Source organism: Calidris pugnax, unplaced genomic scaffold (assembly GCF_001431845.1).
Source record: "Calidris pugnax isolate Ruff unplaced genomic scaffold, ASM143184v1 scaffold32, whole genome shotgun sequence".
Lineage (NCBI taxonomy): Eukaryota > Metazoa > Chordata > Aves > Charadriiformes > Scolopacidae > Calidris > Calidris pugnax.
In genome coordinates this window covers 8,321,156-8,335,530 of record NW_015090783.1, presented here as the reverse complement: position 1 = coordinate 8,335,530, position 14,375 = coordinate 8,321,156, and the positions used below count along the sequence as shown (strand labels likewise).

Genomic DNA, 14,375 nt, shown 5'->3' with positions numbered 1-14,375 from the left:
TGGGATTTTTAGCCGTGCTTGTGCTGTGTGTTCCTCATGGCAGATCAGCCCCTCTATTTACACCAGCTTGAGTTACTGAGTTACTCTGTTCATGTTCTCTCCCCCACCTCTCCAGCTTTTATATAATATGCCTTTCCTAAACCATACGTGTTAATGACAGATGGCAATTACAGTCTGTACTTTGCTGAATCTTTCAGCATTCATGTTCTTTCTGAAATGATTTTATGCTAATTTTTGTGAACTATTCAGTCTACCGTTGGAGTAGTGCAAGTGTTCCTGCGGGAGGAAAGTGTTCTTGTTGTCTTGGCAACATAGGTGTGGGTGGGTGCCAACCAGCCTCCCGATAGTACCCTAAGAAAGGAAGGGAGATGAGCTGATTTTGTGCATTATGAAACTTGAAATCCGTGTGATACGTTTGCGTATTTTTTGTCTGAGAGTTACAGTTGAAAACTATTTTTTCGAACTGCTTACTACTTTCCTGTAGTGATTAAGTTTCCCCTTCTGTTTATATTCACTCCAGTTGAAAATGTCAGGTTGAGGCTGGTGGTGTTGGTTTCCCAGTAGTTCTCTCAGCGCAGTTGTCGCTGGGTTGGTGATCCTCATCTTTACTGGGGTCTGAGTTTCGTGTTTGTCAGTAGCTCTGGAGTGATGGCAAAACTAAGACACTATTTATCCTTCCTGCGTACGCTTGTGCTTGCCTTACAGTATTGCTTGTTGTGAACTAACTTGAGCTGAGGTACAGATGATGCGGGGAGGGGAGAAAATAGGGAATGCGTTACATCATACATTTCATAAAGATGTTGCTGTGTTTGCTCCTTGCAGGTCTCTATAGATCAATCAGTTCCTGCGACCTCAGATGGCAACACGTTGATGAACACGGGGCAGGTCCCGGACAGGGGCAGCACACAGCCCTTGGGAAGCTCCCAGAATGTTGTGGATCAGGGATACACCACAGCTGGTGCCGCAGAAGGCGGGTAAGAAAAGCAGGGCTACACTGCAGTTCTCAGTTACATCCCCCCCTTTCTGGTGTCAAGAAATGGGCACTTTAACAGGAACCTAAGAACAGGATGTGCTGTGTCTGTCAGCACTACCAAGGCACTTGTCACAAGACCTTAATGCAGCGTTTCCACATGCAGAAAGAGTGGTAGTAAAATAAGCCTTGCAACCCAGTTTTCCAGAATTAAATGAACGCGAAGCCTGATTTCCCCACCCACAAAAAGAGCTTCATTCTTCAAGAAATGAAGAATGAAGACATTCCACTTCTGAAATCTGTTAGCAGAAAACCAGGCTTCGGATTGGCATCTGTCTTCTGTCTGTTTGGGCAAAGGGGGGCCCTGCAGGTCTAATTGAATCAAGTGGGCTGATGAGTTCCAAGTGGTTCTAACCTGGAGGAGGGACAGCGGGGAGGAAGTAACATCAAAAATAAACTATATTAGCACCTGTTTCCTGCGGTTGTATATTACAGTAAAAAAAAAAAGCCAACCTCAAAATGTTTGCTCTCGATTGCTCCTGAGTGTGGCTGTATGTAGTACAGTGTGTGCATTGGGTCAATATAGCAATGACCTGACCATCTCAGGGGGAAAGTAGAGGTCTGATGCTTTTAGTTGTCCTTCTTGAGATGAAAAAGGAAATAAATGTGGCAAAGTCATTGTTGGGAAGAGCAAAGAGAGGATTTTTCTTAAATTTGAAGAAATCTGGCAGCTTCCTTGATTTTTATTTTTTTTTGAACGTGCTTCTATTTACTTCCCAGCTCTCAGCAGTGTTCAGCAAGCACTCTGACTTCCTCCTCCACCTTGATAGAGATTCTTGAAGCCATGAAACACCCCACGTAAGTTTTTAATATAAATATGCTTCACGTCTGTCTAGGGAAGTGGTTGAGGCACCATCCCTGGAGGTATTTAAAAGACAGGTTGACTTAATGCTTAGTGATGTGGTTTAGTGATGGTTTTTTATCAGAGTCAGGTTGATGGTTGGACTCAATCTTAGACTCTTCCAACTTAGACAATTCTGTGATTCAATGTTTTGTAAGAGGACATGAGGCATGGAGTCACTTAAAGAAGAGCCTCTTGTCAGCTGTGGAGGAGTTTTAAGTGTGCTTTTGTTATTCAGTTCCAGTCTCCAACAAGGAATTTTATAGAAATTGAGGTACGAGTATTGCTGCAGAGACTTCAATTATTAGAATCCCAGAATCTTGTCAAAGCAAGAATTCTCAGTAAGACACTGAAGTGCTGTCAATATCAGCTCTTCATCTTGTTATCAGAACCGAGTGATATGTCACTCTGGGGGCATTGTGGGATTCTTGTATCTTTATCTTCCCTTTTTTTTCCCCCCCAGCAGTGGTTTTTGTCTTTGTAGCTTAAAAGAACTCTCAGTCAGTCCCTGTTGACATGTGTGACTTGCTGTGATTCAGCACAGGGATCCAGCTGCTCTCGGAACAGAAGGGCCTCTCTCCCTACTGTTTCATCAGTGCAGAAGTTGTGCACTGGCTGGTGAATAACGTGGAAGGGGTGCAAACCCAGGCCATGGCCATCGACATCATGCAGGTAAGAGAACAGTCAAGGGCCAGAAGTACTTCACTCTGTGAAGAAAGTAGAATTGTGGAGGAAAGCATAGCAATGGTTTCTGCTTCTTATTAAAATCCACGTATTGATAGGTATTGAGAACAGTGTTCAACAGAATATAAGGTAATGAGGACATTTTTTGGATTTCCTAACACAAACCAGCAACATACTCTTCAGTAGTAATATATATTGTCTTTTCCACTTATGTATGATGATAGTTCCTTGTATAACTTCCAATTAGCTAGTTGTTACCAAGAATTCTCCATTATAAGGCACAACTGTGATTTGTTTTGGTTTTTCTTCTGATAATTAGTTAATGAAGTTGTAATAAAACCAGCATATGACATCTCTTTTATGAATGCTGAAGTATATGCACTTTATGCAAGATACACTGCTTGTGATCTTGAATTTTTTTCTTCACTATCGAACTGTGTGGGGCAGAAGGCTGGAAATGTTTTGGAGTTCATTCCTCTGCTGAGATCCCATATCAATTAACAGAGAACCCAGACTGTTTTCAAATTCTTACCTTCCTATAAATCCATCTGTAAAACCAGAGCAGGGTAAGAGAGGAAGGGAGCATCTGCGGAAAGGTCAAACGTTAATTTCTCAGGGAGATAAGGACTTGCTACATCCTCCAAGTATCAAGAGATAGCATTGCTGATATTCTCATTAGGCACATATCTGGACAAAAAGATGTCAAGAAAAAGAAAATTATTTCCTAATGTTCTCTAGCAACCTTTTTATGTAACTGGAAGAGTGACTTCTCCTTTTTTATCGTGTTTGCTCTGTTCTCTTTTTTTTTTTTTTTTTTTGTTCAGAAAATGCTAGAAGAGCAGCTTATTGTCCATGCATCTGGAGAAGCTTTACGAACCTTTATTTATGGCTTTTATTTTTACAAGATTGTTGTGGACAAAGAAGCAGACCGAGGTCAGCATTGTGTTATTACAAGACTTTCCTCATTATCCCTTTGCATAATCACTTGATTCTTACGGGCGCTGCAGCAGCAATGCACTGTGGGAGCAACCAAAAACACTGCTCTAAAGAGAGTCAAAGAAACTCAGCCTTTTTGTTTTTAAAAAAGAAAAAAAGGAATTGCAGACAACATAACCTATTTTTTTTCCTTCCCTCTTTTCAGAAAGAGCTACATCTCTTTCTTGGTCTCGAACACTTGTTTCTAACTGCGATCTGTCCTTCCCTTTGCTTTCTGCGCAGTGGGCATGCAGCAGCCTGCTATGTGGCACACAGCTGCCATGGATGACTTCTCCGCCTTCCAGAGGAAGTGGTTTGAGGTGGCCTTTGTGGCAGAAGAGCTCCTGCACTCGGAAATCCCGGCGTTTTTCCTGCCCTGGCTGCCCAGCCGCCCAGCCTCCTATGCAAGTAGGCACAGTTCCTTTAGCCGCAGTTTCGGAGGACGGAGCCAGGCAGCTGCACTATTAGGTAGATGCACAGCACAGGTGACAGCTGGGGAAGTTCAAGGGGATGGTTTGAAAGGGGAAGAGCAGCCAGCCAAGGGCATGATCTCACGTGGACCAGCAGTAAAGCTGCAAATTTCATGCTGGCCTTACATGTGTCTTGCACGTGGACTCGCTCGCATCTGCCGGGGGTGTGTTTCACTGGCTGAGCAGGCAATTTTTGCTTCTGAGTACAGTAAAAAGTACTTTTTAAAATATTCCTTGTTCCTGAAAGTCCTATCCATGTCATCCTCTAGAATTTGGAGAGCAAAATACTGACTTTATCACTTTGCACATCCAGAGGGACTCTAGACAACCTGTGATGAGCATGGGGGGATAAGTTGTGAGAACAGCAGAGCCACCAAACTGTACCTGAAGCGACGTGCCTTGTTGCTTCTCCGTGGCAAAAGCCACAGTGAGATCCAGATGTGTCAGAGAAATGCTGGAGGCTTCCCAGCTAATCTGAATTGTGTATAGCTGGACTCCTGACACTGAAGTCTGGGAAGCCCAGCTACAAATGATCCCTGCGGTGTGGAAGCAGTCGGGCTTGCATATGGAAGCTCTTGCTGCTGGGCAAAATACCATTATGACGTCTGAAGTTCTGTAATGTGTGAAGTGTAACACTGCCACTAACAGCCCGTGAAACACACTGCCTGCACGGCTGACTGTGGTGCTTCGTCAGCTTTTTGTTCCATTTCCAGGCCAGCCTGAGTCACTTGCTTCTGTTCCTCTTTCCCTGTTTAAAATTATGAGAAAAATCATTGCTGTGGAACTGTAACTTCAGATTTATTTTGATGCATTTTGTAAAAGCCTATCAATTAAGGATAAAAAGAAAAATTCTGCTATTCTCCTCTTTCGTATATTTGGCATTCTGAAGAGAAGTGACTTAGTGCTGGTTAGTATCTCTTAAATCTGAAGTTACAGCAGTCCCTGTGTATTTCTGAAAGCCTTGTTTGAAGAGGAACAGCATCAGAAATGGGGAAAGTATTAGGGATAGGAAGTCTCAACTAATAGTTAATTCCCTGAAGCCAACATATGCAGGATATTTTTCCCTGTCACACAATAAATCTGTTGCCTTGGCTCGTGTACAACCTCGTTAGCTCAACGACTGGCCAGAACTGAAGCCTGAACGTGGGCTGGTGTGAAAGTATTGTGAAGGCTGGAGGTGCTTGGGCCAGATCCTCTTCCTGCTTTGATCTCTTACTCACTATTTAGCCCAAGGAAACCACTTCACTTTTCTAGGTCTGTCCTCTTTTGTGAGATGAGAAGACTGAGACTCAGTCTTCTTGCACCTGGGGAAAGGGGCAAAGGAGGAAGGGTACTTTAGTGCCCCTCTCACCTTTTCTTTAACGCTGGCCAGGGAAGAGTGTATTCCCTCAGCATGTAATGTAGTTACACACCTGTATACCCCTCCTTTTTCATTTCAGTTGGAATTATGTCCAACTATTTAACTAATTTGCAGTCCTTGGATGAATGAAAAATGCCTCCAGATTGCTCACATTCAGTCTGGTTATTCCAGGAATAATAGTTTCTTGGAGAAAAATCGAGTGTGGAACTTTTTTCTTACAAAGGAACTGGTTTAATTGATGTTTCTGTGCTGTCCCTCTTCTAAACAATCTTCCGAAAAGAACTTTACCAGTTCATCTGAGGCAAGGAGCTTTACTAAACCCAGATGACCTCTGGTCCACGTGACTTCATTTGTTCCTCTCTTGGCTTTGATTTGGTTGTGGTTTTTATTTCTTCCTCTCCCCACCTTCCCTAAATGTCAGGCTGTGGCATAAAATTGCATGCAAGCATTGGGAGCTCTGGAACAAGCTCCATGTACCTCTAAAATCTTTATCCCTCCCAATTCCCCTATCACTTGCCCAATGATTGTCCCCTTTCCCTTCCCAGTGGAATTCTGACTGTGATGTACCTAATCTTGTCCCTTTTGATTTGTAGCAATGCATGCACTAGCCATTGTAGTCGTGTATGTAGTGTAGTCTGTGACTGGAGAATAACCTGCCTGCTCCTCTCCGATTCCCCCAATAAATCATTAGTTAAATACTCAATGGTACGAGACAATTGGGAAGCAGGTGAGTCCTCTTCAAATCAGATCTACAGAAGCCAGAGTTTATTCTATTAAAATTGAGGTGTTTCTAATCTGAAGCTTCTAAATTCAGACACACGGATATTTATCATTAGTTTGTAAGGTCCATTTGATTAGCTCCTCTGGTTGGACTGTGTTCCTGCTGCTTTGCCTGTGAGTTCCAGCTGCAGGCAGGGTGGAGAGAGACCTCCAGCCCCAGTGTGGAGTCTGCGTGATGTGGAAAAAGGAGCAGTCAAAGGGAGCAGGGAGCTCATTCTTCACAGGGTGCTGGTTTGGGCACACACTGGGCTGGGGTGTTATCACTGACCTCTTGGCTAATGACCAGCGTCTACCTGACCGAGCTGCTTTCGCTTTACAGCTTTTGGGGTATTGTTTTCCAACATATTTTGTTACAAAACAGGCACCAGGGTTCATACTTCGTTACAAAACTGGCACTGTAACCTTCTAACCACAGGAGTTGCATTCACAGTGATATCCCACTGTGAACAGTGGAAGGGAGCAGGAAAAAGAAAATCACAAGATGGTGGTCTGTCCAATACCAGACCAACTCAGAAATTGCAGACGATACATTTTTCCAGAGACAAAAATGGATCTTATTTACAGAACAGAACTGGGTGATGTTCTTCCATTTTTATTGGATTTTTTTTTTTTTTTTTTTTTTTTTTTTTCCCCCTGTTCCTAGGCTGCAGTAATAGCAATGTAAAAGATTTTCTTATAACCTTGAAAACGGTCTCCAGCTTACTGGCTGTGGAAGTGAAGGTGGAAACTTTCCATCTACCTTGAGGAAGAACTTCAACTGTGGTTTTTTTTTTTTTTTTAATGCCATTAAGCCATTAAATTATAAGGTCATTTAAAAGCCAACCATATAAAAGGATGTACATCTTCCTCTACTTAAGCAAGAAATAACAATATCCATCCCTCATGCATGCAATAAAAATAAGGCAAAGGTTTTTCAATAGTAGCATTGCAACCCTTTGGTTTGTGTCAATTTTTAACATTATAGAAATGTTAGATTATATATTTGCCTAAAAAGTTGACAGTGACAACATGGTTCATAGCAGGACTTTGGTCTCAAAGTCAGGAGACCTGGGTTCTGTCCCTGGCCTTGCTGTATGACACCAGCCAGGTCACCTCCCCTTTCTGTGCTTCTCTTCCTCTCTTGCCCCATATCTGAGATTTCCTTTCACGGGTGCCAGGGCACAGAGGGAGCTGGATCCTGGGCACTATCCCAGCACTTACTGCAAAGCCATGGAGGGTATTGCAGTGATCCTGAGGCTGCTGCATGAGTCTTGGCTGACTTCTCATGCTTTTACAAAAAGTGTTGGATGTGCAGTTTTAGCAATGCGGTAACGTGGGATATTGAGATGGGGTTAAAGAAACAAGAAGTTTAACTTCTGATCTACTTTAGCTGTGGAAAGTCCTGGAATGCTGCTGCGCTGTGTAACAGCCCCCTGTTATGATTTCTGGTGAGGGAACATAGAAATTCTAAAACCAATTTGGAACATCTTGGGTATAAAGGAGCTGATGTTGTCTAGCCATATTTAATTATGGCACCAGTTGCTTATTAGTTCGCTGCTTGACTTGTTGTTCTGTCTCATTATTCCAGCTGAAATGTCTTTTTACTGCTCAGGGAGGTCATTCTGTGGCACAACCCCCTGATATGGTTAATACTTAAGTTTTTTGTCTTTGTGACCTGGATGAGCAGCATTCTGGGACTATTCTGCTAGCCCAAAAAATATTTGGGGAGGAGTGGGAGGACAAATTCACTTCAAATAGCTTGTCTTGTTTCTTCTGTTCTCTTCATTCTGTCTCCCACCCTCTTTTTAATTCATCTTTTCAATATACCCCTGTTCCTTGGCTGTGTAGCTGCCACCGTGCCTGAGCAGCGGACGGTGACGCTGGACGTGGATGTGAATAACCGCACGGACCGGTTGGAGTGGTGCAGTTGTTATTACCATGGCAATTTCTCCCTCAATGCTGCCTTTGAAATCAAGTTACACTGGATGGCAGTGACTGCAGCTGTTCTTTTTGAGATGGTAAGAGTCCCCGTCTTCTGGGTGGCCTCTCTGTCCCTTAGACCGCTGGGGACATTGTCACGTGAAGCTGATGAGAAGCATTGGGGGAGAGAGAGTGGGTTGGGTCTGCCCTCATTTCCATAAGTAATTTTTACTGGTGGTCATTAGCATTGCTGCATCTGGCCGACCTTTATCATGCTCTCCGTCGTCACGCTGTACGCAGGAGGGTGTTGTGGTTTTGCTGGGTTTCATGCAGAGTATGCAGAGATCAGCACAGGTCAAGGGGACATTTAAGCACCCCCCCCTTAGGCAAATCTTAAGCCCTGGGCTGGGTCTGTGGAAAGGAATCTATTTCACATTGCATTCCTTCTCTCCCCAAACCTGAAAACTTTAAATCCCAGTGGAATTGCTTTCATGACACGGCTTTTCCAGGCAACGTGTGCTTCCTGTTCAGCAGTGTGTTTGCTTTTTAAAAAAAAAATTCCCCAAACACCAAAAACTACTTGCTGAAAACATTTTTAATTGAAAATGCAAGCAGTTTCTGTCATTTTTGTTTAATTTTTAGAGGTTTTTTGGTTTTATTTTCCCTTTTGTAGCTTCTGTAGGTTTTACCACACCCAGCCAAACAGCACTAGGTGATTGGTTTTTTTTGCTTTTATTTAAAATCTATTGCATTGTTCCAGTAAAGCAGCAGCGCTTAGCCACTGATGATAAGTAGGCTGAATCAGTTCCTGAAAAATGTCCTATTTTAAAGTGCTTTCTGATTGATGTGGCACTTAAAAAAAAGGGAAAGCCTGATGTCTTGTGCTTGTACTGCTTTGCTTTGCTTACAAGGACGCTTATGTGCTCACCGTGCAGAGCAAGCTGGGCCTGAGGAGAGCTGAGCACGTCTGATCTATTCTTGGGGAATGAGTTGCTCCTGTGCACAAGAAGTGCCCTTCTTCAGTGTGACATATGCCGTGTGATTCATTGTTTGAATCTTTTCTCAGGTTCAGGGTTGGCATCGGAAAGCCACGTCTTGTGGTTTCTTGTTAGTTCCAGTCTTGGAAGGCCCATTTGCGTTGCCCAGTTACTTATATGGAGACCCACTTCGAGCTCAGTTGTTCATCCCACTCAACGTCAGCTGCTTGTTGAAGGAGGGCAGTGAGCACTTGTTTGACGGTAAGAAATGTTCTTTGTTTCACCTCTTGGTACACTTTTCTGCAAGCAGGTCCCTTCTGGCACGTAGCTGACTTGAAGAACCTCACTTACTAGGCATGCATGAGCTGGATGAAGGGCCCGTTTTTAGGTTCCAGCAGCTGCCCTCAGGAGGGTGGTGCTGGGAGGAAGCTGTGGTGGCAGGTTAATCAGCGGGCAACAGCGTGTGGAGTTGGCACCAAGAAGTGCCAAGGCACAGGAAAGATTGTCTCCCAAGTGATCTTTTTTGCCATGATGTTGTGTACCGTTATAGAGCCTGTATCAGGAGTTATTCTGTTTGACATGATGTTCTACTGGAAGAGTCTGTTTTGCTGGTAGACCCTGCCCACAGCTGCTCTGCATTAGTATCCTGCATTTGTTTATTCTCCTCCTCAGTGAGATTAGGCTTTCACGACTGCCATCCTCTTTTTGGTTGCCATGGTTACATTCACGGTAAGAGTGTTTGCACATGAGATTAAGAGCTAGAAACTGCAATCTCCTTTTCTGCAGTGTGACCTCGCCCTTTCGAGTGCCGCTGTGGTGGTAAGTCTCAGGTGGAAGCTCAAAGATCAGAGAACTCTGTCCCTGTGCAGAGAGGGGCAAAACTGCATCGTGAGAAGCAGTTTTTAGCAAAAGGGCCTGTTTTAAAATAGTAAAGATGATAGTTTTCTTTATTTTCATTAACCCTTGACCCAGTGTCCAGGTGTAAATGTAAAACAATTAGTGACAAATCCACTGTAGCTCCGCTGACTTTGAACTAAGTGTTTTCAGAGCACTCTGGTGATACACAGTAGCCCACTCTCCTTCCTTGCCCCCTCCCACGCACCCCATTATGTTCCTCTCCTTCATCTTGAGAGACACAAAAGCTAAATTTGGGGATGAATCTGCTATTGGAGTGTACAAGACGCATCTCTAATAAGATGGCATTTAAGGGACAGCTGACAGAAAAAAGTGTGACTAAAAGAAATCACTAGAAAAAACAAAGTGCATAGAGGTCTTCTGAGGAAAACCGAAGTCTTGAAAAAGAAGGAAATAAAGTGGCTTCACTAGGTAATTGGTACATTTTTGTTTGTTTCAGGCTTTGAACCAGAGACATACTGGGACCGTATGCATCTCCTCCAGGAAGCAATAGCATACAGGTGTGTGCAGAGCAGAATGACCAGAAGGTTCCTGTCTCCCTGGACAATGTAGGATGAAGACTTGTGCTGAACAGTCACCCCGAGTCATGGGGGCTCTGTGCCATCTGCCTCCCTGAGCTCTGATTGCAGATTATCAGACTAAAATACAACTAGAGTGCCCAGGGGCGGTTCTGTGGGTGCAAGGGGCAGGTAGATAGCCTGTCACTCCTTAGCAAACCATACTCTCCTCCTGCAAGGGCATTACCTTTGGAAGGTGCCCTGTTACTCTATGTCAGAAGCAGATGGACTGTAAATGGATTTCTCTCTGAGAAGGAACAGTTATTTCCTTCACATGTACTTAACACAGTCTTGAATTGGATGACGACCAATGACTGACAACAGGCAGGGGACTGGGGTGTGAGCTGTACATAGAAGGTTGGGCCCAGTTTAAGAAGGAATTGTTGGAAAGTTTGAATACTTCAATCTAGTCTTAGCCCTTTGTCTGCTTGAGCTGCCAGTTTGTCTCATGATGGTGCTGCCCCCAAACTCTTTTTTCGTGATAGAGGAACTGCTTTTTGTAATGGACTTAAGCTTGGAAATAAGCTTTTGTTAATTTAGAAAGCAGAAGAGGCACAAGTATTCTCCAAACAGCAAAGAAGTGTCAGGTGAGCTGCTTGAAGTTCAGTGTGGGATATTGGCCAGCATGGAAAAAAAAAAGCAAGCTGTTATAGCTTGAAACACACACAAGGAGTGTCTGTCTTGACTATTGCTCTTCCCTCGTGCGTGTCCAGGTGCCCTGTTTGGTCAGAGGCTGCTCAGGCCCTCCCAAACGGAGCTGCTGGTGCTCTTCTCTGTGTCAGGAGTTAGGGCAGATGAGTGTGGAGTTACAAGGGTACAGACTTTCACACTGTGCCCAGCAGGGGCAGAGGATATTTGGACAAGCTCATCTCTCTTCATCCCTTTTTCTCCTACTTTCAGGCCATAAGAAAAGGGAGCCTTTGTGATAGTGCAAGGTTTTCCCTGGTGCTCCTGCCTTGGGCTGAAGGAATCCTGGCTGGAGTGGCTCTTACGGTTTTTGGTGTTGTTTTTTGGTTTTGTGTTGGTTTGGTTTTTGTTTTTTTTTAATTTCCCTGGTGTTTGTTTCTTCAGATTTGGATTTGTGCAAGACAAATACTCGGCCTCAGCATTCAACTTCCCAGCTGAGAATAAGCCCCAGTATATCCATGTCACAGGTGAGCAACATTTGGCAGGCACTGGGGCAAGGAGGCGGCTACTGTAAAGAAAATAATCTTTTTACATGCTATTTGTGTTTTGTGTCAGTGGTGTTGGTCCTCATTATGTCCCTTAGTGAGATGACAAGTAGCTGTATCAGCCAAGACAAACCAGAAAACTGGAGAGGCAGTAGGAAATGCAGGAGGTGTTGCTGCTAATCAATGGCGTTGGTTTGAAGTCTTGGTTTATTGCCCCTCTGAAACTTTTCTTTCCAGGAGATGGAGAAATACAATAAAATAAGGCAGAGCTTATTCCAAGTGCAGTGTTAATAAATGTGTATCTAGAAACTAGAAGGAAGGAGAAGTGTTGGGACAAGTCAGTGCTCTGTTCTCATGCTTAAGGTCAGTTGTAGATGCATCTCCACCTGCACATACTGTGTAGGAGGTAAAGCATTTAGGATCCACTTGCTCTCATTATTATTTCCCATAAACGTTGGTGATTTATCAGCACTTCTAACTAAGCTCCATGCATGGCATATTACAGTTCAGAGGGATTGCTGAGGCATGAAGACAATGACAGGAAGAAAGCTTTTGGAAAATTGCAGAAGAGAATGGAAATTGATGTGAAGTTAGAGAGATGGCTCAGAGCCTACGTTTTTGCTTCATTCCCTTCTACCAAGAGAAAGGCGAGACTGAGTGTGCTCTCTCCCAGTGTTGTTATTTGCATGTAAAAATGGAGGAAAAATTTTATCTTGCTAAAAGGCAATTAAATGAAACTCGGTCCAGTCTCCTTTTCAGAATTTAATGAGTCAGCTACCAGTTGTAGGGACTTGGCTCTGCCAAAGCTGAAGTCCTGTCTGTTTCCTCCAGGGACGGTGTTTTTGCAGCTCCCATATTCCAAGCGGAAGTTTTCTTGTGGGCAGCAGCGACGCCGGCGCAACTCCACCAGCTCCACCAACCAGAACATGTTTTGTGAGGAGCGCATTGGCTACAACTGGGCCTACAACACCATGCTGACAAAAACGTGGCGCTCCAGCGCCACCGGGGATGAGAAGTTTGCTGATCGGTTGCTGAAAGACTTTACAGACTTCTGCTGGAACAAAGACAGCCGGCTTGTCTCCTTCTGGAGTGACTGTCTAGAAAAGATGCATGCCAGTGCTCCCTGAGGTAGGGTGGTATCTCCCAGGGAGACAGCTAGAAGCTTTACCTTGTGGCAAGGAAGTAGAGGTGAAGGATGAGTGGAAAAGAGCCTCTCTGTTGGATTCGTCTTGAGGCTCCAAGAGGACCTGGTCAATATTGCTGTTGATATTCAACAGAATTCGATTAAGCCTTTGGAAAAAGAATCTGAGCTCTTGGCTTGCCAATGTCTATCACCTGACTTCAGTGTGGTTTCAAGTAGCTGCAGTCCTTGATTGCCAAAACTTCGTTTAGAGCAAAGGTAGAGGAGGGAGCATGGCTTTCAAGGGCAGTTAGATTCAGCACAAGGTGTGATGGTGGCAGCTTACCATCACTGGAAATGATGGGTGCCGTTTGCATCTGCTGTGCCTGAGGGCAGCCTGCCTCTTTCCTTTTGAGGTGTACCTGGTTGTGTGAATATGTAAGATAAAATGTGCGACACTTGTTGAATTTCATACCTGTAAATAAGTAAAAATGCAGCAAATCAAGAGACCTGGTCTTTTGTTGTAACTCCAGACAGCAGTACAGAATTGGGGAGTAAAGGAGAGTAATTGCCAAAAGGAAATAGTGGTTCTTATGTCCAGCGTGGTAATGAAATGCTTGAAGTTCAATGGTGGGGCTTTGTTTGTTAAGCATCCAGAACCTTGTGTCTCCAGCTCTGGGTCCAGACCAGTGTCATGCAGCAGGAGCAAGAAGCCAGTGGCTGTCCTGTGAGGCCAGCATCCAAGCTGAGGGAGAAATCAAGGGCAGCTACCTGTCCTCTGTAAATTGAAGCCAGCAGAGGGCTGGCACCTTCTGTGTGGTGTTCAGACCCGATTCGAGGAAAATCACAGCTGCTTGAGTTTTACACTCTGAACAGAGTGTGGATGACTTGGCTGTTGGTAACTAGGGCCCACCTCGAGGTGTGGGACAGGAGCAAGAAGCCAGTGGCTGTCCTGTGAGGCCAGCATCCAAGCTGAGGGAGAAATCAAGGGCAGCTGAACACAAGATGCTGCTGGTTGGAGGAAGGAGGGGGGTTATGAGCAGGTTTTTAGGCTGTCTGTGTGGTGTTCAGACCCGATTCGAGGAAAATCACAGCTGCTTGAGTTTTACACTCTGAACGGCAGCAAAGCGGAGATGCCTGTGCTCGAGTGTGGAGTCTTTGTCTTTGCAGAGAAAGGTCACGTACGGTGTGTGGGCTTCATGTGAGGTGGGCACCTGAGAGGGGTCAGGGTGGGTTCAGGAGCACCCGGTGGGACTGTGTGCGTGGGGGCTGTTGACTCCTGCTGAGAGACCGTTACCGTTGTTACCTCTCCTCTGTAAATTGAGGGCCGGCACCTTCTGTGTGGTGTTCAGACCTGATTCAAGGAAAATCACAGCTGCTTGAGTTTTACACCCTGAACAGAGTGTGGATGACTTGGCTGTTGGTAACCAGGGCCCACCTCGAGGTGTGTGGGGGGGTTGAGCTGGGCTGCCTCTTCCCTCAGTTGGTTTAAGTGTGTCAGAATTACCCACGTGTGCCTGATCCCCGTTAATACCTAAAACAGCTCTCTCTGCTGTGGGTCGGGCTGGCTGCTACGGGGAGCGGGGGGGAGGTCG

At 44.7% G+C, this 14,375-nt stretch overlaps 1 protein-coding gene across 12 annotated transcripts in view; it reads left to right on the top strand.

Moving 5' to 3' along the window:
- Positions 1-13,285, top strand: part of DEPDC5 (DEP domain containing 5) — a 46,415-nt gene extending 33,130 nt beyond the window's left edge. For 11 of the 12 annotated variants that reach the window (XM_014963497.1, XM_014963474.1, XM_014963502.1 and 8 more), the window contains 10 exons: positions 823-974; positions 1,751-1,828; positions 2,411-2,543; positions 3,380-3,488; positions 3,774-3,998; positions 7,968-8,137; positions 9,106-9,277; positions 10,371-10,431; positions 11,560-11,642; positions 12,492-13,285. In XM_014963497.1, the coding sequence (XP_014818983.1) occupies positions 823-974; positions 1,751-1,828; positions 2,411-2,543; positions 3,380-3,488; positions 3,774-3,998; positions 7,968-8,137; positions 9,106-9,277; positions 10,371-10,431; positions 11,560-11,642; positions 12,492-12,787 (1,479 nt within the window). In that variant the 3' untranslated portion in view covers positions 12,788-13,285. The remainder of the gene's footprint in view (positions 1-822; positions 975-1,750; positions 1,829-2,410; positions 2,544-3,379; positions 3,489-3,773; positions 3,999-7,967; positions 8,138-9,105; positions 9,278-10,370; positions 10,432-11,559; positions 11,643-12,491) is intronic. The other variant, XM_014963450.1, reaches the window with a different exon arrangement.
- The last annotated feature ends 1,090 nt before the right edge of the window (positions 13,286-14,375 follow it).